Here is a 26880-nt window from a genome sequence, read left to right as displayed (position 1 = left end):
CCGCGACGGGATTCAATGTAGACTGAGAGAAGAGTAGTGTAGACAGAGACTGAATTGATGCTGCGCTTGTAAAACTGCCTCCTCTGCTTTAACTCCGACTTCATTATTTATTGTTTTGTGCAAGCCAGTGAAACCAAGTAGCAAACAGAAACACTACAATATACCATGCAAAACCTACTGTCACATGCAGACAAAGTACCTTCAGATACTTCAAATTCTAGTTTCTGATTATTATTATTATTATTTGTAGTAGTAGTAGTAGTAGTAGTAGTAGGCTATTGTTGTTGTCTTACCAATCTGAACTTTTTCCATACCTTTAAAATATGCACACTAGTACTTAAGCAGCAACTCTTTTAATCTGATTATGATTTAGTAGAATTTCTCAATTCTCATCTTTTATGCATCGTGCTGTTGCAGCTAACAGACCATCTTTAAGCGTTATTATTCTCCATAGAAAACAACTCAAACATGATGCAATAAAACACTTAACAGAGAGAAGAAGAAAACAAAGATGCTCCAACGTGCAAAACAGTCCCCATCCAGTGCTGCTGCAGTTCTCGCTATCCCTGCTCCATCAGCTCCAGACTCCCGGCCCACATCGCTGCTCCGCGGTGCAGCTGATTGGCCACCCTGCGGCTCCAGCGGCTCCAGACAGCCTGTGATTGGTGACGATGCGCTGTCACTCAGACGGCTCCATCGCAGTTGTAGAGACGGTCCTGCACCTCTACCTCTCCGGGTGGGAGGGGAGTGTCTTTCTCAGGGTAGAGGTTGCGATTGATCCGTCCCAACGACCTGCCGCACGTATGGATGTTTACTGTCCAAGCGGCCGTCGTTTTTAGGCAGCGGGGAAGGCATTACCCAGTGAAAATGAACTGAGCCGGCAGCCAGGGCTTCAATCCGTGCTCTTGCACAGGCGCACTGTCAGGCAGGCACAGGTCCACACCGCTAGTTGTTTGGCCGGGACCCTGTGGTGCTTCTGCGGGCTGGGGATTGCAGTGGGGCCCCCGGCTGCGGCTGCGGCTGCGAGAGACCTTTTCGGCTTTGTGCATCTTTCATAATCATGTTTATTTTATAAAGATGGCGGTGAGGGGGACCCTGTAAACTAAATGACTGTCAGAAATATCGCCTCCATTTGTAATATGGTAAGTAAAAGCGCTGATCTGGTGTAGTGGCGAGACGGGTGACGGGTTGTAAGGCTACTTCTCTGCCATCATTCCTGCACAGACGCGCTTCCCTCCGCGGGAGAAATGTCTGGTTGGAGAAGTGGCCGGGCCGGGCCTGACAGTGATGCACCCCGCGGAGGATCGCTCTGTCTGACCACACGCCTTCCTGTCCTTTCCCTGCCATGCATTGCGCAGATTGGCTGTGGCAGTGCCTTGTATGTGCTGCCTACTGTGTTGTCAGTATATCTCTTGTTTGCAAAGTTGTGCATAGAGCAGGCAGGCCGGAGGAAAACTAGGCTAATCTGCTCTTAAATGGGCTCCGGTCTTGTGAGTGTGCAGGGCATTGAATGCGTACGCGAGGCCAACTTTATCATGGTGTGTTTAGTCCAGAGTGAATCATCTGCATGTTCTTCAGCTTCCCATCTAATGCACGGTCTTTTAACTTGTGGTATTGAAACCAGGCGCACCTGCTTTACAAGTGTGGTCTCTCTGATGGTCAAGGGCAAGGTCTGTGCAGCAGTTTATCTGGAATTGGCCATTTTACAGGGTTTTGTGCTCAATAGATAAATGATGACTGTCTTGCACTGTATATTGCATTAAGGAAAATATACAGTTGCTCACATGCATTGCAGTTTTACCCATAAACTGATGACATGGCCATCTCCTGTAAATTGATACACTAACTTGAGGCTTCTGGACCATTGACTGTTTTTCTTGTGTAATCTGAACTCAAACAATACTGTCATTTATTTGGGGAGGGATCTCCAGTCAAAGGTAGTGATGCAGGTTGTTTTCCCTTGCATTTTTGGTACGTTCAAGCTTGGACTGGAGTCTTTCATGGCATTTATTAGTTTGTTTTGCTTCTTAGAAACATTACTGAGTTTTGTGGTTATTGAGCTGTAGCTGGATTGGCAATTTGTGCAACCACACATAGCACTAATACACTTAGATACAAATTGCTTTGCATGATGACAGTTATGTGTACACTTAATGTTATGGTGACAGCTTTTTGTTTTTGTTTTAAGGTTGCTCACAATATTATTTTAGTACAAAAATCTGCTTTCCAAAGAAGGAAAACCTTCACATAATGAAGATTTGTTTATCTACTTTTGCATATAAGCAAATATATAAAAACAAGTATTATAACGAATTATTAAAAATGATTGTTGTTGTTGTACATGTCTTTATAATTGAAGACCTGTTTATTTGTTTACAATTTGATAGTAGATGGTCTCTTTGCAACTTTAATAATAAGGTGATATGGAGCCATGAACTACATGCCTAGACTGAATCAAAACTTTGACTTGACAACAATTCACAAATTACAAACTTGTACCTTATTGCATTGTGATTAATAAGTAGTAGAATGTTGCTTCTAACACTTAATTAAACCGTGATAGGGTATGCTACTTGTTTGTATTTGCAATTCACTGGTAGGTTTTGATTTGGTCTAGCCCTTAGTCTCTTGCAGGGTTGTCAATTGCTGATAATAAGTACATTATACCATTGCACAATTAATGGTAATGGAAAATATAGAACAGTCACAGGTAGTTTTTACTTTTGTCTTCTGAAAATAGTACCTATGGTTTATAATATTGGCTACTGGCCCTGTGGAAACCATTTGAATATGAGCAACATTTACAACCCCAATTCCGAAAAAGTTGGGACAGTATGGAAAATGCTAATAAAAACAAAGAGGAGTGATTTGTAAATGTACTTTGACTTGTATTTAAACAAAAAACTTATAAAGACAAGGTATTTGATGTTTTACCTAATCAACTGCATCGTTTTTTTAAGGTAAACGTTTATTTTGAAATTGATGCATGCAACACGTTCCAGAAAAGTTGGGACAGGGGCAATTAAGGACTAATAGCGATGTGACAAGTTGAAATAAGAAGGTGATGTGAAACAGGTGAGGCAATCGTGTAATCATAGTATATAAAGAGCCTCCAAAAAAGGCCTAGTCCTTCAAGAGCAAGGATGGGTTGAGGCTTGCCAATCTGCCAACAGATGCGTCAGCGAATAATCCAGCACTTTGAGAACAACATTCCCCAAAGACAAATCGGTATGATTTTGGGCATTTCACCTTCTGCAGTGCACAATATAATTAAAAGATTCAAGCAATCCGGTCAAATCTCAGTGCGTAAAGGGCAAGGCTGAAAACCACTTCTGAATGCGCATGATCTCCGATCCCTCAGACGTCACTGTCTTAAAAACCGTCATGAGTCTGTAATGGATATCCTGACATGGGCTCGGGAATACTTTGGTAAACCTTTATCAGTCGACACCATTCGACGCTGCATCCATAGATGCAAGTTTAGGCTTTACTATGCAAAGCAGAAGCCATACATCGACACTGTCCAGAAGCGCCGCCGACATCTGAGATGGACAGTAGCACAGTGAAATCGTGTTTTGTGGTCCGACGAGTCAACATTTCAAATAGTTTTTGGTCAAAACAGCTGTCGTGTTCTCCGGGCCAAAGAGGAAAAGGACCATCTAAGCTGTTATCAGCATCAGGTCCAACAGCCAGCGTCTGTCATGGTATGGGGTTGTGTCAGTGCATGGCATGGGTAATTTGCACATCTGTGAGGGCACCATTAATGCAGAAAGATGCTAGCATGTGCCTGACCTGCCTCCCATTGAGAATGTGTGGCGCATTATGAAGCGCAAAATAAGGCAACGAAGACCCCGTACAGTTGCGCAGCTGAAGAAATGCGTAATGGATGAATGGGGGAAAATTCCACTTGCTTAACTTAACCAACTGGTGTCTTCAGTGCCCAGACGCTTAATAAGTGTTATTAAAAGAAAAGGTGATGTTACACTGTGGTAAACAGTTGACTGTCCCAACTTTTTTGGAGTGTGTTGCAGTCATCAGATTTGAAATGAGTGTATATTTTCAAAAATAAATGAAATTCACAAAGTAAAACATAAAATAATGTGTTAATAATGTGTTTTCAATTATAGTACAGGGTGAATTGAATTTTCAAATTAATCTTTTTGTTTGTTTTTTTGCATTTTCCATACTGTCCCAATTTTTCGGAATTGGGGTTATATTTATTGAGCACAGTGTCATTCCATTTAGTTAACGTGTTCATGGATCATGTGGAATCTCATACCTCATGCTCTACATCGAAAGCTGTTATACAGTTATCTTTTTGCTCACTCAGTCCCCACTCTTACAGATACAGCTAGCAGGACCCTTGGATATGTGGAGGTGGCAGACTGATGCTGTGTGATTGTGAGTTTCTCATGATTTGGACAATGGATATTTTATGAAGTGCAGCATACCAATAGATTTATTGAGACATTTTGAGTAATGGTGAATTGCCAGAAATGAAAGTATTCCTACTAGCATTGCAGCAATCAGGGAGCTCAAGGATGGACCTTCACCTGAGTACATTTTGAAAACTGTGTGCTTGTGTATAAACTCAGCCCTATAACAAACTTCTTATTACACAAATAATATAACATAAAGCCTGGACAGTGTGAAGTTACATGGCATATGAGGAAGGTTTCAGCCTAACAATATATCAAGTAGAAACATGGAAAGAAAGGTCACCAATAAATAAACGCCTAATGACATATTTAGATAGTTCTGTTATTCACAGAGCTGAGCTGATTATCCAGGTACTTTCAGAACAAAAGTTGATGAGAACATCTAATACAGCAGTAATGCTACACCGCATCGAGACACAATGAGGTTTGTCCGGAGCAGAGCTGTATAAATTATAAATGGCTATTATGAAGTTTATCAAAGCATGTGGTAGCAACAGCGCTCGACTGGACTAATCTGTTGTGTAACTGGAGTCTCCTTTGATCGATACATTCTGCTGCTGTTCCTCCAGCTGGTTCATTTAATTTTGCCATTTTGTTTTATTGCCTGGCATATAACTTCAGTCCTCATTTAAAAATACAATTATTGTTCAATTAAAAGTCCTTTAGTGCTCGCAAGCAGATTGCAATTTTGCATTGCATCCATGGACTTCGGTTCATTCATCCTGTAAGTTTTTAAGTTAAGAGCAGGTGCCTTTTTAATTACTTCCCTTTACAACTCGTAACCAAAATGAAGTTGTTCATTATTGCTTTCAGTCAGGTAGGAAGCAAGGCAGCTCTCCATGGAGGTCATTGAAGACTGTGCACTGTGGGCAGTTGCTTTGCTGGGGTTTCAAACCGATCGATTGGCAGATACTGACTGCAAAGGGTCAGTCCTACATTCCCCAGACAAGTGTTTTAAATACTGTTTATAGCCAGAGTAACATGTTCAAGTTTATTTAGTGGTCATTTTCTGTCACTCAATATAACTTACATTTGCTCCAAACCAGCATGTCACTACCAGGAGAGAGAGAGAATTACTTTATGTATTTCCAGCAGTTTCCAGTGTATTATTTTATTCATGTGTTTTTGGAATGGCATAAACTATGTATTACATAGTTATCAAAGTGAAACAACTAATTTATAAATTATTCAGTAATGTTATTGATTTTTGTCATCACTCTACAACTATTTTAATTACCCAACATAGAACATATAACATATAAGGGACTGCAATGTTTGGCTTAAAGAAATTAATACACTTGTGTTATTACAGGTACTAACAAACAGAGTTAAACATCAAGTAGGCTGAAACCATTCAAGTTTATTTAATATACCAACTACATTCACTGTATTGTACACGTTAACATTAATTTAGTCCTGACTGAAGTGTAGTTGTACATGAGATACAGGCTTGAAGCTTTAAATGGTTCAGAGTTCTGGAATATGTGGCCTGATTATTGTGCAGCACGTTAATTAGGAAGTCGTAGGAAATTTAACTCATTTGATCAAAGTTCTTGATGTACCAGATGGGCAGTTCATCAGCTTGGACAGGTAAAGTCTAGTCATTCTAGATCTGCTTGAAACCGGATCGGGGTGGCCATACCTAGACAGCAGTTTGCACACTCTTCAAAGGAGGAAGTGTACTGAATAGGTGAGTTGCACACACAAACTGGGTCTGTGTTGAGCCAAATTGGAAAATGTGTCTCTATACTGCAAAATGACAAACAAACCATGATAGTTCAGTGCTCTTTAGCTTCTACCTTTACTTCAGATGTATTAGTACATGTTTTATGCAAAAGTGGTGTTGCTGCTTTTTAAACCGTTTTTGGAGATACAGTTTTCCACTGCATGAATTCTGTGTGAATGAAGTAAAGGAGACAGTTCTGTGGAACTAACGAAGGGAACATTGTTTCCAGGAAAGACTCAGAGAGGGATGACAGAAATCCAAAAGAAAACAAAATCTGTAAAAACATTTATTTTAAACAATACATAATTGGATTCTGCTGGGTGCACACTACATTGTGTGAATATAATTCCACTGGTTTCACAGAGGCACTGAAGTGTTTCCATGTAAGATCTCATTTGTTTTGACATTTCTCAGTGTATTCAAACCTGCTGATGAATTGATTTCATATCACACATGATTGATAATGTAATTTTGGAAGCTGTTTAATGTAGCAAAAGACCCAAGACATTAAATTACAACTTCAAAAATCATGCTGTGTTACGAAAAACATCTCCCAGAAATGTATTTGGAAGTCATGTTGGGTGAGCCCTCAGTCTTATTTGAGTTACATCTAGTTATATTGCTCGTTACCTGTTTTTTTAATGCTTCTGAGTATCACTGAGGGTGTTTGTTTAGGTCGGGTCTGAATGCAGTTGGTGTCTCAAGGTACCCTGGTCAGCCAGGCTGGTAAACAGAATCTGGGCTACAGCTTCTCAAGTCTTTCCATTAATCCACCTGCTGTGTAATTTGGAGAGGCCACCTGCAGTAACTTAAGAACAATACAGTCATGCTGCAGAAGCACAACCCCAGGTAATTATTTCAGCCTGCAGTGACCTCAGATCAATCAACACATAATGAAACACTGGACCTTATTCACAGCAGCGAGAGTAATGATTTGGGTTATAATGCTTACACCAGTGCACAGTTTGAGCCTGAGCAAATTAGATTGCTTGTCATGACTGTGTTTTGGCAACTTGAGAACCTCCAATTACAGTGTGTGGATTGTGTAAGTAAGTAATTAAGACAATTTGAGGCCTCTTAAAAGTCCTGTGAGTTGTTTGCTTCCTAGGGTAGTACATGTGGGTCACCACTAACTCATCTTCTTTCGGTTGGTACAATAGTCTGTGAGTACATTTCACACATGAAGTTTTGCCAAAATTGGTTTCCAATGAAAGGTTTTTTAGCTCTTTTAATATATGATCTTTATTTACTGTTGAATGCCTGAGTTCCTCTGAATAGCTCACTTTACTGGAGACAAAATAAATATGAATGCAGTGTCCATAATGTACATTGCTGTAGAACTGCATTTTTAAACATTCAATGAGATTTCAAGAAGAACAGGAATGTGTGTGTTATATTTTGGCCAAGGCCCTGCGTTTAACACAACTTTTTTTTTTTTTTTTGTATTTTAACTGGTGTCCTCTAGATGTCCCTGCAGCCACTCCAGCTATAGTAATCAGTTAAACATTTAATTTGTTAAACAGTTATTATGATGTATAAATGTTAATTGAATAAATTAATGTGTTATAAGAAAAATCGAGAGACCGAAACATGGAGTCAAAAACTTTGGAAAAAGCATTTCATTGATGGAATGCACGCAACATTTTCCACCAGGTGTTCTGTTCACTGATCGGTATAATTTATGTAGCACAAACTTGCAATTTGTCTTTAGACCATACTTGAAAACCAATAAACCAACATTTATCATCAGAAAATGATAGGCTGAGACAGACAGCTATGACATAAGGGGAAAGAAAATGATGAACGCCAACCAGATATTTTCAATTTGACAGAGGATTTTGTTTGTGCTAATATTGCCCTGGAGAAAATTTATAATCCCAAATTATGTGCATTTCTGAACGAACATGTAATAAGCATTTTCAGATGACAGTAGGTCATACCTACTAGGTCAGTAGGTATCTAGGCTACTCCAAATTGCTGATTTGCACAAGATGAACATTGTACAACTGATAAAGATGTCTGACTGTAGTCTACAGATTCAAAAGATCAGTATGTTTTGCACATTTTGTTTGTTCTCCATGCACTATTGAACACCTCAGAACTGAAAGTAAAAATAGCCAATCTAATTCATCTTCACTCTGAATTACACATCAGTGGCACAGGGTGTTGTGAAATGTTTCAACTCATTTCAATAATGTGATTGGATGTGTCTCTGTTAATGCAAGTCACAAGGCATACAATGACATTTTTCGAGGTTTACTGCCAAATTCAGTACCTTTGATTTGTAATCCTAATATAACAGCCCTTGCCAGCAATATCTGGGCAGATAATTTTCTGAAAGCAGACAAACTGGTTGCAACCATTACATTTTTTTATATATATTGCCCAAGCAGAAAACTGTATTTAAAGACCACCTGACAGAAGCAATGCAACAAGAAGGCTGTACTTTACTCAAAGTTGCCACCTCAGCCATGCATAACACAATGCGACACTTGGTATTTTGCTGCTGAATCTCACTCTAAATACGTCCCATTTTACACAGGCTCTGTGAAAACGGAAATGCACATTTCCCCATACACTGTAGTGGTAATGAACCTCCAGAAATCGCTTAAGGTTGGGCAAAGTATACAATCTCAGCTGTCCCTGATGGTGACGGATGGGAAGGGACTGGTGGATCTGATTTAGTAGATTAATTCCATCACACGTAATAAAGTTGGAGATTTAATAAATTCTTACCAAGCATTAGCACATGATACACAGCAAGAAACCTTCAATTATGTTTCTGAAAAACTGACTACTAACAATAAGGAACAATGCAAAAACAAACCCTGTTTTATTAAATAAGCTCATAACTTTCTGATGGCAGTTGATATATTCGACACACAACAAGTTTGTAGTTTGTATCTGGAAGTCTTCCTATTATATTCTATTCCAGGATTTAATGCTGACAATGCAGATATGGACAAGCATATGTGAAAGAAAACGGCAGTGGAGTGATTTTGGATTAAAGCTGAAGAATTAAATCACAATTTAGAATGAAAGGATGAAATATATTTCAGTTGTTGCCAATTCTTTAGATGCTGCGAGAAGTTTTTACAGAACAATGTCAATCTGTGACAGAAGGCAGGGTGAATCATCTGACGATGCTTAAACATAATGGCAAAATTGAATGCACAGGTCATTTTCTTTTATGAAACTGTAAGTGACACTTAATGTGCTGCTTGTCAACAACCTTATGTTATTATTAAGCATTGAAGGATTTCAGTATTAAATGTAAATTGTTCTGGGAATCAGTGATGTTTTTGTTATTGTCAATGCTGTGTTCCTGCTAGTAAACAACATGTGAAAATACATTTTTCAAAGAAATAATATTGAATAAGATGTATTAGTAATAAAGGGATGCATGACTAAATAATTGGCTGTTGCCGCAGCTGCTCAACACGCTTTAAGAGTGACGAATTAAGTGGTTTCATTAAGCAGATTACATGTCCACCTTATGCTGGGAGGAATGAAGTGCAGCCTAAGAAAGAGGGTTGTTTAAAACCCAGGGCCCTAGTTATACAATAAGCGATGGTAATCACCTCTTTCCATACAGAAGTAAAAATCTTATTGATGCCTTTTGCATATGTTGATTTTTGTTTTGTTTCATGCAACCACTTCTTCTGTTGTCTGAATGTGTTGTTGTGGGAGGAATGACTTAAGCAGGATAGGTTGCTCTGATAGTTCAGGTTTTAAGAGTGTCAAGAGCCCCAGTGTGCAGCTTGTATTCTGTCAATGGTTGTGTACCTGTGTCACCTTCAAGCTTCACCGATTTCCTCTGCTTCCCCACAGGGCACCAATGCCTCTGCTCTGGAAAAAGACATTGGTCCAGAGCAGTTTCCAATCAATGAACACTACTTCGGATTGGTTAATGTAAGTAGCACATAATCAATTTCATGATTGTAGGTAGACTTTGTATTATAGATAGGATCTATAACCTGCAGACCCATAGTTTTTGGGTGACATCACAGTGCAGTTGAAGCCTGTGTTTTGCAATCAGGGTATATATAAACAGTTTGTGTAATAGCTGAACAAATATTATATATTTTCATCCAATCCAACCTGGCATAACAATAACAAAAAACAGAACAAGAGACTAAAACCTCAATGAACTGAACTTTGGAGCACCAGTTTAGTCTGTGCTAACATAATAAAGTCCTTTGTTCTTTTCAGTACCATTTCTCTTGTGTTTCTGACTTAAGTGGGCGTTCAATCTTGATACGCCATAAGGAGTTTAGCATTGTCTCATTATTAATTTGAAATGCTATTTAAAGTTTATGTTTGATCTTCCTCCACAAAGATTTTTCCCTTTTTTATGGACTTTTCAGTGAGTTTGTAGTGAAAATATTAAACATACCAGCCACAGGGAACAGTAAATCACTGATTATAATCTGGTCAACAAAGCTGAGGCAATGATCTAATAATAACTTGTGCATTTAAGCTGTGTTGATAAAGTGCTTTGCAAGTAAACCAACAAAAACACGTTGCTCTTAAAATATATGTGAAACAGATGCTGCTACTGTTTGAAAGGGAATGAAAGTCGGCAGAAGTACATAAGTTTCTCAAGTCTCCAGCTTCAAATGATCAGGGTGTTACTTTTGAAAACTACCAAGATCATCTTTGTTTTTGTTGTAGCATGAAAGCAACTAGAAGTCGTTGATTGATTTCAAATTCTGCTGCCAAAAATAGGGACCCTGAAACAGTACTAAACTGTGCTGCAGAGGGGTTTTATTGTTGTCTCGATATCTTGAGGTAGAACGTGCCCTATAATGTTAAAATATCTTTTAACCCATGTAGTGCGGAGAGGATTTTACTTGTGCTTTTTGTCTCCCAAAGCGATTTTTTCAGCAGGTTTATTTTATAGGCACTTCAAAATCCTCTTAATCCGATTTTCCTTCATAAAAGAAAATAATTGACAGATCTAAAGGAGAAAGGCACGCAGTTCAAAGAAGTGTGTGTGCCTTAATAGTTGAGCTCACACATGACTGCCTCGGCAAAGTACTGCGAGAGGCCTCCACCAAATAGGCCGCACGTGTGAACTGCCTTCAGCCTCAGAGGTCGCACGAGTCGAGGCTTTAATAATCTCTTATTATAAACTTGCAGGAACTCCTCAAGCACAGCGAGAAACATTAATGAGACATCACTTGCTGTTAGTTTCAAATCCTCAATTTATTCGGAAAAAGAAAGCGAGGCATTCTAATTTTCCACTGCTGCACACTTGAGATTTCAGCAGTTTTTTGTTTTGTTTTGTTTTTCAATGTAGGAAAGGTTGCCCTGCTGGCAGCATTCATTTTTAATTGTCCTGTTTTTGCTTTCCTCTCTTCTGGTAGTTTGGCAACACGTGCTACTGCAACTCGGTGCTGCAGGCCCTGTACTTCTGCCGGCCCTTCAGAGAGAATGTGCTGGCCTACAAAGCCCAGCAGAAGAAGAAAGAGAACCTGCTCACCTGTTTGGCAGACCTCTTCCACAGCATCGCCACCCAGAAAAAGAAAGTGGGAGTCATCCCCCCGAAGAAATTCATTTCAAGGTTACGGAAAGAGAATGGTGAGTTCCTCTCAGAGCGTGGGGATGGGATCGAGGTGATACACTTTCACAATTTCTAACAGTTGCGCCTTGCACTTTTTGATGTGGACCTGCCTTTGAAGTTGCAGCTGCTGTGGATTGGTGTTTGACTACAGTCTTTATTTTTGATCCCATGTTTTTGTGTCTTTTGGCCTTCAGGGCCTCCATAAGCAATGATTTATAAAGGTGCAAATGCTCACTTGCACCAGCGCTGTTGTGCACGTTGTCTGAGCTGGGCTGCATAATTGATCCCCATGATCCCAGCTGTGTGATGAGCACACAGAATTTTAAAACCAAACTGGGCAGAGAGGTGGACTTCGTACCTGTCAGTTTCTGCTGATTTGTATGTTTTATTTTTCTAATGATAAAACAATGAATGAATAGTAAAATATTCTTCTGTAAACAGAGGTCAGTAAATCCAGCCATCATTGTTGATGAAATGATCTGGAAGCTTGAGCAGCCAGAAATGTACACAGACTAAACTGTTTACTTCTAATCCCTGAATCTTCTGCCAAATATAAGGTCTTTATTTATTTACAAAACTGATGCAGGGATAAAAATGTTAATGCTCAGCCATGCACTCATTAAGCCCATCATCATCATCATCATCATCATCATCATCATCTTCCTCAGCCTTTGTAGATCCATTGCTGAATTAACCCCTTCCCTCCTCAACACTGTACTAGAAACGTATGTCATATCAACTCATTCTTAATTAGAAGGCAATAGATTGCACAATGTCTAGAGAGTACATCCAGAGATGTATTTCAATCAGCACAGCACACAGGGAATTAATGTATTTGTTTTGACCCCATTGTCTGCACAAACAAAACAATTTCTCATTTGGTGTTTTCATAATTTCTGTGATTAGACAAATTAACTAAGCATACACCTAATTGAAATTCTGCCCCTTTGTTATGTTGGTTGCTTTTTCTTGATAAATTCCAGTACTTCTAGGGTATAACAATGAATGAAAATCCATGTAGGCCTTTAGAAATGCTTTGCTGTGGAAATGATCACATACTTTCAGATATCTGAACAGGTAAATAATGATGGTGTCATACGTAGAAGCGTAAAGAGGTTCACCCTCTGCTTCCTTGCTGTCTGTGTTGCAGATCTTTTTGACAACTACATGCAACAGGATGCCCACGAGTTCCTCAACTACCTCCTGAACACTGTGGCGGACATCCTGCAGGAGGAGAAGAAGCAGGAGAAGCAGAACGGGAGGCTGAAGAACGGGAGCAGCAACAGCGAAGCCGAGGAGAACGTGGTCGAGCCCACCTGGGTGCATGACATCTTCCAGGGCACGCTGACCAATGAGACGCGCTGCCTGAACTGCGAGACGGTGATTACTGTGCCCCTCCCCCACCCTCTTACCACCAGCAGCTAGCCAATAATGACCTAACAACATATTCATGCTGCCCGTTAATGACATTGTGCTGTAATTCCGATTGTGGTGCTTTTAGGTACACAACTTTCAGTGTTATTACATTACGGCTGATTATGTTTGAAGCAAACTTCAGCAGAGAGAGGTTTTCATTGGAATTGAGGAGGCGGGTGAAAAGAAGAAATGGGCTTTGTGCTCGAGCCAGCGGCACATCAAAAGCTCCTTTCAAGTATTCACACTGTGTAAATACTTCATGAGCATGAGGCTTGCAGAAAATGACAACTTACTGTAATTACACGGTGTGCTGTCCTTTGACGGTAAAAGCACAAAATGGATATTTTCAATATGAAAAGTTTTTAAATTGAAATTAAGAATCAATTTGGCTTTTTCATGTGTTTTTTTTTTGTTTCTGTTTTTTCTTATTTCATAAAGCATTTTTTGGGAGCTCATCAAATGTTCCTATCTTTCCCTTGCAGGTTAGCAGCAAAGACGAAGATTTCCTCGACCTCTCTGTCGATGTTGAGCAAAACACATCCATAACGCATTGTCTGAGGTACTGAAAATAAGCCTGAGGCCTGTAACCAGGAAAACCATTGACAGGACATCATTCTAGTATGAAATAATTGGAAAGATGCTTTTATGATCATATCACCAATATTAAAGGAGATGATAACTGTAATAAGTGAATTACAAACTGACAGTAATGAGTAAAAGTAAAATATATTCCACGTAATTTCTGATGTAGGTGGTGATATCTGATATTGACTTTGTCCTTTAGACTTTAAAAAAGTAAAGATCATAAAACAACAAACTATTAACTCAGAGACCATTTTCTGAAATTTTCTTTCAGATAGATAAATATATCTCTTTTTTTTTTTTGGCAGGGATTTCAGTAACACGGAAACCCTGTGCAGTGAATATAAATACTACTGTGAAACCTGCTGCAGTAAGCAGGAAGCACAGAAAAGGTCAGTATATACTCTGACAATAGAGAGACCATCGTTTGAATTGATGGCTTTTCTAATGCTGGAGGAAGCCTCATCTGAAGACTAAAACTGCCTGGCACACAGTTCTCATCAGAACAAAAGATTGGCGTGCAGACGTTGTCATAACATTGTGTTCCCACGTGATTTTGTTTAATTGCTTGTGGTGAGACATGGGGTGGTGTTCTCATGTGGCTTGTGGTGAGATGATACTCAGATTATCACAAAAAATACGTAGTTTTCTGGGCTGGCGTGTAGTTTGGTGGATGAGCCTTGACTGAAGCATGCATGTTAAAAGGAGAATATGTTATCGTAATTACGGCCCCACTATTTGATCAAGTATTCCTTTCAGGGGTGGTGTATGATGCTTTATGATTCAACCCATACTTCTTTATTTACTGTATATACAGCATATCAGTGAAATAAACAAAACCAATCATACTTGGGGAAATAATTCAATGTATATGTTTTTCGAGTTAAGTTTGAAGTGCTTTGAAGTGTTTTTAAGTGCTTTTTAAATTTGCTTTCAATAACCTGCAGTGCATATAAAGGGGTGACATGTGAAGAGCTCATTCGCTTCTTCATTGTACATTAATGTCTGTGCTCACAGAAGTGAGATCAATGAGAAAGAGATCTGAGAATGCTGATATGTTGTGCTGCTGATTTATGATATAAATGATCAAAACATCACTGCTCAACAGTGAAAATGTTTAATTCACCACCGTCTCTTTGAACCTTTAACCACTTCCAGTTGGGGCTGCTAACATCTTTCTAGTATTGTTGCCAAGCTTTGATCAAAACCTTTTATGTATTCAATTAATAAATTAATAAGTGATTGCCAAATACACACCTTGTATTCCTATCTCATAAATGTTTAGTAAATGTTGCTCTGTCACAAACAGTGCCAAAGTAATGGTAAACTTTTTAGCTGTTGTCAAAGCTAACGGGACAACTTTCAAAGCTTATTAGTGGCTTGTTTTATTGTGCTTTTATTCTAACTGAAAAATATTACACTTAATATTCCAAACCAATTGCTAACCAGTTGCGTTCAAATGTTTGTCTATTGGTTACACGTCAGTTGAGCAGCTTTACTTACTCTAAGCTTCTGTGTCCTGTTTGATGGCTTCAGGATGCGGGTGAAGAAGCTGCCAATGATTCTGGCTCTTCACCTGAAGCGGTTCAAGTATATGGAGCAGCTTCACCGCTACACCAAGCTGTCATACCGAGTGGTGTTTCCCCTGGAGCTGCGGCTCTTTAACACCTCCAGTGACGCCGTCAACCTGGACCGCATGTATGACCTGGTGGCTGTCGTTGTGCACTGTGGCAGGTAAACGCACTGTACCGTCTCAAACACGAAGAATACTTCTTTCTCTGGAGGTGCCCTTATTCTACGCAACTTATAGTTGTCATAAAATCACATTTCATGAAAACATTTGACGAAAGAGTAAGGCGGACATAATATGAATTTAAGTCCTTATTAAAGTAATTTAAAGTGTGGTGGAAATACAGTAAATTCTCCTCTGGGCAGTTAATGTAAAAACAGACATGTACTGGTAGTCACATTTAAATGCAGCTATGTGTGGTATCAAAGATCTGACACAAACCTCAGACAGAGACGGTGATAATTGTAGGAGGTAGGATTCGCAGTACGCTATGTTCTTGGAGAACAAAATGTATGTAATAAGGAGAATTGCAATTTATACAGTGGTAAGTCATTGCAACCACACTGATTTACCACTGTGTTAATGAAAATCCCCCGATTTGACTTGGAAAGTGTTGATGTTTTTAGGTTGCTGTCTTGGTTTAGAAGTGCTAGTGTTTTTTAACCTCTTGCAGACCAATTCTTTCAAACAGGTCAGGTTTGTCATGTCCCGTTTCTTTGGGTGGGAAAACACACAATGCTTTGTATGCCTTGAAATCGCTTTATGTTTACTGTAAAGGACAGTTGTTCAGATACAGCCCTCCTCCATGTCTGATTTCTTTTGACTAACTGTTTCAAGCTCAGCAAGGAAACAAAGACCAGAAGACAAATTAAGGTTAGGTGCATTTAGGTATATAGATATGAGGTGTCTTTACATCAAGGGTTGTGGGGGTCTGGAACAAGCTCCTCAGCCTTATAGGTGAGTCTCTCTGCAAGAAATCGTTGGATGAATCTTGAATAGCTACTCAAAAAAACGACCATGGCCTCCTATCTCCTGTAAACTTTCTTATGTAATGCTCTCATCTCTGAACTGTGTGTGATAAATCTCCCAAATCCACAGAGCAGGCATTAAATTGCTTTTATGTATTTCATGTTGATGCCTATATCTAAATTTAGTTTCTTCCTGGGAGTGAAAGGGTTTCTGAAACAAGTTTTACTAAAGCTGTCAAGATCTAAGCAAAAGCAGTTCAATTCTTACCTAACAGATCCTATCTAATTGTCAGTGTATATATGTTTAAAATGATTGTATATGACTTGTACACTTAGTTTAATAGGTCCTTTGCTATGCGGCCTAGTACTAACCTCCTGTCAAGAATGCGCTTGGCTCCAGATATCTGGGTTAAATATGATGTATTACCTTGAGCACTTATAATATCATCAAGAACAAGAGAATTTATTTCCTTTTCAAAGCATTTTCCAGGTCATATGTGAAGTGTTATATAATGAAGCAAGAATACCTTATATGGATGGAAATTAAACATGGACTTACCCCACAGATCCATTGGTTGTATTGCCTATGGAATATCATATCACACCCCTCCCCCCTTTCTACTTACAGAATTCTCTTTACATTTAAAAAAAAAATTACATTCAAAGAAACTGTGTATACCTCTATAACAATGTGAAATGTGAAGAAATCACGATTTTACCCTGTTTTTCTCACTACTTCAGCAAATTAACACAACCATAGACAAGCTTTAAGGTTATTCCTAACTATATCCTGTCTTGTGAAATTGTACATATTCAGAAGCTTTGTCTCACAGGATAATTTGCAATCATCTGTAGGAGTCAGAGTGTTGGCTCTCTTTAACAGGGACATACTGAAACTGTAACCATAACATCATCCTTCCTCTGTATCTCTGTAAATTTGCAGTGTTCTGGCTGAGCTACTGCCATTAGCATATTTATAATTCCTAGGTCTGAGCTTTTGAATGAGAAAAAGATCGTAAGGATGTGGAATGTCCTATCTGGTTAGACAGTAAATGTGTTTTATGTTCAGGCTTAAGTATGAGTTTACCAACCCTGACCTTGTGGAGTTTTTCTTATTCACAAAACTCACAAAAACATGTGAATGCAACTCAGGGTCAGTGTTAAATTACTGTTTTAGCTTATGATTAAATAGAGTATTTTTCTCTTCTTTTCTTCAGTGGTCCCAATAGAGGACACTACATCACCATAGTGAAAAGTCATGGCTTCTGGCTTTTGTTTGATGATGACATTGTTGAGGTTTGTATCAGACATCATTTTATTTTTTAAATTTCTTTGCTGAAGATGTAAGTTTAATCTATTTGTATATATCACAGTGAACGTTTTATAGTTATTCATTTAAAACACAGAAACGTACTACTTAGTAACTGGTCTCGAGGAAACCAAAAAATCCATTCGTTAAAAATAATCATAATATGAATTGATTTTAAGATTATTAGTACTATGGGTTAAGAACACAACTATTTTAACAGTCAGTTTCAAAACATACCAACTCGTCTATATTTTTGTACAGTGAGGGAAAAAAGTATTTGATCCCCTGCTGATTTTGTACGTTTGCCCACTGACAGAAATGATCAGACTATAATTTTAATGGTAGGTGTATTTTAACAGTGAGAGACAGAATAACAACAAAAAAATCCAGAAAAACGCATTTCAAAAAAGTTATAAATTGATTGATAAATCAGCAGGGGATCAAATACTTTTTTCCCTCACTGTATATGACTTCAATCGGTAACCAACACATCTCTTTTTCTCTCCTTTCTTTCCCTTCCCACAGAAAATTGATGCTCAGGCTATTGAGGAGTTTTATGGTTTAACATCTGACATTTCCAAGAACTCTGAGTCTGGATACATTTTATTTTACCAGTCCAGAGAGTGACCAGGAACCAACCTGGAAGCCTGAAGAGCCTGGCAGTTTCCCCTGCTTTGACTTACCTTTGTCTGAGAAGATGTGTGAACGCAGTGCCAATACTTCACAGAGAGCAGACTGACTAGCTGCAAGGGAGAACGATTTGCCAGCAGTGGAAATGCACAGGATGCTACAGTCTTGTCTACAAATAAGATTTTATACATCTGAGGCATTCTCTGCATAACGGAAACCCAACCATGTTCTCAAAGAAACTGCTTGAAGCCTTTTTCACCTGCATCTGGAGGTCACTTTAGAAGGAGAAACAACCCCAAGTCCAAAAATTCAAGAAAACAGGCACAGTTTGATACAGCATTCGATTTTTTTTTTTATCGCAGTCAGTGGGCCCTCCCATTTGATCTCATACTTGTCTGAGCCTGAAATATTTACTATTAGTAGACTGTTGAAATGGAAGGTAAATTGGAAGGAAGGAAAGGAAATTAAATACCAGTCTATCTCCTCTCTGTAAGGAACAATGAAGAATATTCTGGTATCATTTTTTATATGGTAGGATTTGTTAATATTTACTACACCGCCATTCCATTGTTATTTTAAATGAAGCACCACACAACCTTCATTGCTGTGAGGCTTGTGTAGTCTAAAACGACATTTCTGGACAGTACGCGTATATATATTATCAAAATGGTTGCAGAAGGTCCAAATGTTTTTCATTTGGTTTTCAATCCTAAACATTCAACTACTATGTGTAGTTAGGTCTCTGTATCTTCTTTGAAGAGAAGAAACCCAGTGGTCCTTACTTTCTCAGCCATGTTTTTCACAGAGCTCTGTCTTATTATCCCAAAGGGACACTAGTCTACAATTTACCTGAAAATGTAGAACAAACTCTGTTGCTTTGACTATAAGGAGACACATTTTCACAATTTGTAGAAACTGGAGAGAAGGTTTATAGGAAACCAATGTTTGTAATTGCGTTCTGGACGTGTTCATATTATGACATTATTTACCCATATTTGTTAACTGAATGCAATGAAGAATTATCAATTTAAATAATATAAGGATCATTACATTTAGAAACATAACATGAAACGCAAACGTTATAGATTAATAATAATAATAATAATAATATCTCTAAATAGGGAACGTTTCCTAAATGGGATAATGTAATGGAAATCCAGGATGCTTCAATTTGCACCTCTGCTGTTTAGCAGGCACCTTCTGAGCCCCATTCATATCCGCTGCATTTATAAACTCTAATATTCAATTCTGGAAGTTGTTATTATTTGTATTATTATTTTCTTAGCAGACGCATTTATCCAGGGATTTACAGTTTAAGATCATATTAAAATCTGATTTCTCAAAGTCATTTGCTGCCTTCAGCGAACAAAGTGGCCGTTAAATACTCTGAATACTGACTTCAGGTGGATTAATTCTCTATTTCCTGTTTTTAATTTCTACAATATAGGAAAATTAGATGATAGTGTCTGCCTCAGAGTATCCCATACCGGCTTTGCGGCTGTATTTGTATGTACTCTTCGACGGACAAGCAGATAATCACAATTAATTTATTGTGAATTTCATAGTTCTCTGTTGTAGGATGTAATGTAGGTTCTGGCAAATAAGTCATTTGATAAGGCTACTGGAATGTCACTTTCTACAAAACTAAAAAATCCCTGCCTTTCTATAATTATCTGGCAGTATGTAAGTCAGTGGCTCCTAGGCCTAAATATCTCATTGTTTTGTATGGTTTTAGTATAAAATGGTAAGGTAAGGTCAAAGGTGATCCAGATTATACAGGTTACTGTGGAAAGAGATAATTGAACATGTATATTTTGTTAATTGATCTAAGAGATTCCAAACTATTGTTTAATTCATTGCCAAACGAAACAAGAATTAAAGATAAAGGCATTTACAGCTAGATGTACAGCTCAGTACCATTGGAAAAAAGTCAGCCAGTAGACTGATACCCCCAAAGAAGACAGCAGACATTTGGAGATAAGAGAGTGTTAATTGATGAGAGAGATCATTCTGAATCTAATATAAGAAAAGCCACAAGCCATTGCCGTTAGTCAAAATATTTTAATTGGTAGTGGGCTATGATGATAAATGTTTAAATCTAAAAGTAAAACTTTTGTCTGTCACCTCATATGCCCTTACCTTGTATATTAGGCTCAGATATTTTAGCTCTAATACAATACTGCATGGGGATGGAATTTTCCACCTGAATTTTCATCTGAGGTAAAGATTACATAAAACATGCAAGCAATTACTCTGAGCAGTTAGCAAAGTCTGATGATAGAAAGCTGAAGCTGGTGGCCGATGTTGTCAGCCTCCTGGGTTGGACGTCACCTCTCTTGTGAGTCACTGTGTCAGAATGTAGGGCACACTATTTCATCACATCACTGGATGGTATTTGTCCAGGCAGATATGCAGGCAGAAGTGTTTTGGGAAATGTTTGACTTGATGCAGTCATTTAAAGTGAGACAGGCTGCGTGTTTCCATATGAGGAAAGGGGAAATGGCATGAGTCATTATCCGAATGTGCCAAGGTAGGCCACATTATTCTGGGCACTTTCCCTCACATACTTAAGCTCTCTGCTAACCTGATCTTGGCTTAGACCATATTTTAATCCTTACAGATGTGATAAAGGACGACTGCTTGAAAATGACTGTTACTTTACGTATGAGTGAAATAATTTGGCACATGTACCATGAAACCGTGACAATGCCCATTGTTTTTACAACCAGCAGAGGCATCGATTAATGTTATTGAAGGGTAAAGGTAACAACAGCATTAATACATGGAGTTCAAGGTATCTGACATTTCTAGCATTTTTTAAAATAAATACTTACATTCACACAGCAAATTGCAAATGCATTTAATCTTTCTTTTCATGGTTGACCAAAATGTATTATAAAAAAATACAACTAAATTATTCATTTCAAACAAATGAGAGAAAAGTCGAACCTACGAATAAACTGCTTTGCCTCAGCCCTGCAAGTATCGCATTTCTCTTGTTTGCCTTTACCTATGATTGAGTTCAACGAGCTTGACAGATATGATGCCAGTTATGAACAGTATTTCTCTGTGCTACATAGTTAATGTCACTTCCCTTTACTAGATAATAGGCGGCCAGTCTGACAGTGACCCACCCTACTGTCAATTCATTTGAAATGGTGCGGTGATGTATCCGAAAACATACAGCTATGGAAATGGAAAGGGACAGACTTTGATTGATGTTTGAATGACAGCTGAGGAAGAAGTTACATTATGAGCAGGCATAAAAAAAAAGTAGGGATTGTATACATTGCAAAGTATTGTAATTTTACTACAAAGACTGCTTTTAAATTTTGCATATTAAAAAACAGACTCACTGATTGCAGGGTTTAAGATTTGTTCATTTTCAGTGTTTTTCAGATTCTGAAAAACTAAGAGTTGACTGGAGCTCTTTCTCCCCCCATTTGTTGCAGAGCGGCGAAGAGCATTTTAGAGTCTGAACACAAAGCAGTTTGTGTGGGAGGCAGAAAATGCGAAACCTTGTATTGCCTTCAGCACAGGCAGGCACCGCGCATCACCTCTTATTCTCTCACAATTTTTGCCATTCCTTGTCAAAACTGCCAAGAAAGACTCAGGTGAAATGCAGGTATAGTAACTGTGACATTGTATTCAATTGCAAGGTGAATTTTAGTCCGCAATAATGGAGATACACAAACAAAACAAACACATTGTGGAGTATTTTTGAAGAAATCGTGACTGGAAAATCTATTTTTAATAAACATTCCTTGTGTAAATAGACTATTGAGGTTTTTAAATGGGAGACTGGAATGAGCGGGGAAAAGAACAGAAATCTTGGATCAAATATTTGTTTTTGTGACACTGTAGGATTATGTGTACAATGTCTATTTTTACTTTAGAATTCTGCAATACAATCCTCTTTTCCACCAGTAGCCCATTTTTGCTGTATTACCCAACTGTGGCCTGGCCTTTTATTCTAATCTACAACATAGGATAAGTCAGATATCTCCTACTTTCTCACTAGCTGCTGTTAACTAAACTCAAAAATGTGTTTGATTCATAAAGACCAATCAAAGGAACAAATTAATTCTGAGCCAAGAAACTGATCAAAGTAAAACGTATATTAGAACTACTAGAAGTACTTTTTCTATCATTCTTTCAGAGCTATCATCTCATGCTTGTCAAGTGTTGAGTGATGCACATTCTGTCATTATTAAAATCTTTTAAAATCTTTTTTTATTCTCAGGTAAAAGGTTTTTTGAAGATAAAAAGATAATACTGCTGAATAGCAGTTGGATTTAGTTTGAATAATATTATGCAAGTTGCAATTCATCATAGTTTTATTGATATTGCTTCAGCTTTCAAAATGTTAACTTACCCAAAACAATTGAACACTGTAAATCATGAGTTTCTGTAGAAGAAATGTCATTGTGTTGCTTTTAGTGATTAAGTAAACTTGGATTACTGTATTGCTATTGTGTTAGGTGTAAATGGGATAGTACAGATTTTAAGCCGTTGGTCAAAGGTGTGCCTCAAGGCTCTTATCCTTGGTCCAGTTCAACTTCTTTGCATATATGAACATACTGTCAACCTTTATAGAGTACATTACCTGTCTATGCCAATGGATGTATTATTTATACACCTGGACAATCTTTGTGATATACTTTGACTAATAGTTTTAATTCTGCTTTAATTTGTTAAAATCTAAAACTTCCTCTCTCTTTATGATTTTCAGTTACAAATAGATGGAAATGATGACCTTTTCCAGTATTTGATGATGATTGTGTGCAGTTTGTATACAGTTTGGTTTTGTGTAGTTTGTTTACCTGATCCTATAGAATTTCAATTAGATTACTACATATGGTCTCACCTATAATTCTTGTATTAAGAATATGAATACTTCCTTTAGCTAACATCTGAGTTTGCATTTATTGTCTGATGTGATGTTATGATTGTTATGATTGTGACTGTGTTTTTGTTTGTGTTCAAATTGAAGCCCTGGGGCCAACAGCAAGAAACATCTTTAGTAAGAAATATCCCTCTATTGATTATTGCGCCTATCACCTCAGCAAGCTATTGACTTAAGTGATTTAAGGTTCCTGGTGCAACACCCTTAAACAGAAGGTACTTATTATTTATTTAGTTATTCATTTTCTTCCAAAAAACATTCTGCAGCCTCAAGATAAATGTTAGGGCAAAAGCTTCAGGCTTGATTCAGCACATAGGCGAAGGACCCATGGCAGTGAAAACGGGCTACTGGTAAGATTAAGGGATAAAGCTAATTTAAATGCAAAATGCTCTTCCTTTACTTCAGACAGTTCCCCTTGGCCAGTGCCAAAACCAATATACCTATAGCTGTGTCTGTTCCCTCTGTAGTTGTATTGGAAACAGGAGTCCTAAATGTTCTGTACCGATCCAAAGGGGTCATACAGTTTATTTCAGGAATCATCCATTTTCTCCCCACAAAGCGATGGTGCTGATCATTATAAATATTTTGTCGTGTTATATTGTACTGTCATTCCTAATAGTAAAAACAAAAAAGCAACACTTTTTTTTCTGTATTACTTTGCAAAAATCTTACACTAAGGCTTAAGTTATTTCTTATTATTTTCCTTTTTCGTGAGGTGCTCTTTTTACCTGTGGTTAATCCTGTAGTTTGTATTACATTGGCTTTTATATGGTTCTCCATACAGATAATATTGAAAGTGCTATAATTGCTTGAATTATACTGTCTACAAGTGGGTAAAAACTAGATTTTTATCAAATATAATAAAAATATGGTGGTTTGTTTTTTCCCCTCCCCATTAAGTATATTGTTACTTTCAATAGCTGTGTCTTCAGTTTTGTATTGAGGTCTCAGTTTGTCCTCTATTAAAGAAGCAGGTTAAATATCCATCTGCCATTCACTGCATTCCCTGCAATGTTTCCGCACATTGATTTCTTCCTAAAACGTGCATTAATGTTGATGAGAAGGTTATGCATTTTGACTGATGGCCACAAATATCAAGCACAGCATGTGAGAATTTACAAAGCAAGTTACTTCACTCACTTGTCCATCTCACTAGAGTGTTGTTGATGCCCAACCTCTTGGAGAACAAAAGAGAAGTCTTCCTCAGTAGTGAAAGAAAAAACAAAAATACTATGATCTGATACTTTACATCTGGTTGAGATGCACACATTTTTAGTTGTTTGTTGATGTACAATTGTCTTAATTAATACACTACCGCAGGATTTATATAGGGCCTTTGTCTAATGTCATTATGTCAATTATCAATTATTGATTTCGTTTTCCCTTTGGGCTGGTCCATAGTGGTTATTTGTTGGTTAATGTTCTTATCATGCCCATGCTTAATTGCTCTCCCTCCAGTATTGCATGCTGTTACCATACTGAGGCTCAGCCCCTGTTTGTCTCAAGATATTTTATTTATTTAGAAACTCATGGAAAGATGGACTTGTTGCTCTTTTAAGTGCATCTTTCAGTCCTTCACTTTTGTTCTAGCTCCACCAAATTACGGGTTTCATTTTCTTTTGACAATCGTAATGAAACCTGAGCTTGAGGACCAGAATTGGGTAACCGAATCAATTGGACATTTGAAACTGCTCTCTTCAGTCATTTTAACCAAATATTTCAGCAAAGCTGAGTAGATAAGTCTTTATTAAAGGGTACAATTACTGCCACTTTAATGTTATGCAAAATACATACTGATACTGACAAGATAATCGATAGCATTGGTGTTCCATTTTCCTTTATTTTGTTTAACCTTGTAATTTGCTTTTCATTTTCCTGTTACTTGAAATAATTTCCTTCTAAAAGTGTCTGTTCTGTGGGTGTTCTAAGGCTAAAATTGTCTTATTTGTAATCATGGTTTTTATTAAGTGCAGAAACTAATGGCAATCAGCCTGTTTGAGCTCCACTGTTAAAGTAGAGACATGAGGCATTGGCAATTGTCAGATAATTTTACAAGTCCTGGCTCAAACCTGTGTCCCCTGTCATCACTTATTTTAAGCAGTGACTGAGGGTAAATGAAAAGTGAGTTTTACTCTCTATTAAATAAACCTGATAGACTAATATGAAGGAAATTAAGTCACATTGTCATTTTAAGTTATTTCACGTCTTTGCAGAAAAAAACATGCTGTTAGTTTCTAGCAAGAACCATGAATATTGTATACTGTGGTTCAATGTTTATATTTTTATTTTTCTAATTACAATTTGTGAAGTTGCTTCATGCTTGTTCCATAAATATAAGGTGAGATTGTGTAAATTTAATAGAAAAAAACTCTCTCTCTCTCTCTCTCTCTCTCTCTATATATATATATATATATATATATATATAAGTTATAGCAAAGTCCCTTTTATTTCTGATTTGACTTCCAGTTATAGATCCATGTGGGTGGCAGATTTGTTTTCCATCCGTTCATGAATATTATAATATGACTATATGATGTAAATGCATCAAGAGCACACTTCAATGCTAACTGCAATTCATCAGTGTACTTTATGAAAAAAAAACGTGTCCTTTTTTAATATTATTGTGCCAAAACCGGAATTACATGGTTATGTGCTGAGAATCTATATCACTTATTTTTCAATCTGAAATGTGACTATGAACTTAGATTTATAAAAGTTACAACAAAAACATGTATTTTAAAATCTCAACACTATGAAAATCTGTTTAAGGAAGTTAGCAAAATCAGAATGGGCTTCACTGCAACAATCAAACTAACTAAAGCTTTCTCCAGTCTGTCTTCTTTGCAGTTGTGAATTCCATTTTGCTGAGGGGATTATAGTGCATCAGTAGTATGTTTAATCCATGTTCTCTCTCTATGAAAAGGGGTTGGTGCCAGAAATATGACCTCTGTTGTCTTGTCATGTACACTGTGATATTGAGAAGCATTCACCAGTTTTTCACAGAGGCCCTGCAATCATGATGACATTCACAAGTAGCATCCAAAGAAAAAAGTGGAAAAATAGGGGGGTTAGAACACAATTTAAACACCATCTATCAATGATTAAGCATGAAGAGGCTTCATTTCATTATTATTAAATTGTATTGTTTGTTATATGCATTATACCATGATGTGAATGAAGATGAACAGATGCTGTATTATTCCATGTTATATTATTTCATTTATAAGGGAATAACCCATTTGTTACTGTAAATCATAATTCACGTTACTTGCTTTTCTTAATAAAAATAAAAATACTTGTAAGTGTAACAAAACTAGTAGGATGCATTTTAAACCATGTTAAATTCCTTTGATTGAATTAGACTTGGTTAAAAAAAAGTCTTATGGGTTACAGCACTTTTGAATCAAGGTTTGTGAACTATTCTCAATTCATATCCTCTTCCTCTCTTCATAGAGCTTGTCTTGTCAATTCTGCCCTAGATGTAGATTATTATTTATTTATTTTCAATTTCACTTCAATGTACCCTTTGTAGTTATATCTACACCTTAATTTACATCCAACTGGAAACCCTTGCGTTTGCTTTATAATAATGAACATGTGTTGAGGTGATATCAGTGACTGGGGTTACTGTACAAATTTTGTACAACTGTGTAAACGGAAAGTGCACTTTACTAGACAAGTAATATGCTTTAACTGTAAAATAATTATTGGTTCTAGAGAAACTTTTGTCTTCAATAAAGTATTTATCATTTAATGAAACTGTTTGTT

At 37.5% G+C, this 26880-nt stretch overlaps 1 protein-coding gene across 1 annotated transcript; it reads left to right on the top strand.

Annotated features, from left to right (window-relative positions):
• The first annotated feature begins 705 nt into the window (after positions 1-705).
• usp46 (ubiquitin specific peptidase 46) lies at positions 706-26871 on the top strand. The gene is made up of 9 exons (XM_066719881.1): positions 706-1142; positions 9997-10077; positions 11535-11748; positions 12882-13111; positions 13630-13706; positions 14038-14121; positions 15266-15463; positions 17485-17563; positions 18102-26871. Exons 1-9 carry the CDS (start codon positions 1107-1109, stop codon positions 18201-18203), a joined length of 1101 nt encoding a protein of 366 aa, XP_066575978.1. The 5' UTR covers positions 706-1106; the 3' UTR covers positions 18204-26871.
• Positions 26872-26880: the final 9 nt, after the last annotated feature.

Source organism: Amia ocellicauda, chromosome 13, assembly GCF_036373705.1.
Source record: "Amia ocellicauda isolate fAmiCal2 chromosome 13, fAmiCal2.hap1, whole genome shotgun sequence".
Taxonomy (NCBI): Eukaryota; Metazoa; Chordata; class Actinopteri; order Amiiformes; family Amiidae; genus Amia; species Amia ocellicauda.
This window is presented reverse-complemented; position numbering and strand designations above follow the sequence as displayed.

Excerpts from the sequence above, each read along its gene's own strand:
- usp46 (XM_066719881.1), top strand. The coding sequence starts at position 1,107 with ATGACTGTCAGAAATATCGCCTCCATTTGTAATATG. Across the intron at positions 11,749-12,881 it reads AAGGTTACGGAAAGAGAATG|ATCTTTTTGACAACTACATG; the intron begins GTGAGTTCCTCT and ends TCTGTGTTGCAG. Across the intron at positions 14,122-15,265 it reads AAGCAGGAAGCACAGAAAAG|GATGCGGGTGAAGAAGCTGC; the intron begins GTCAGTATATAC and ends TGATGGCTTCAG.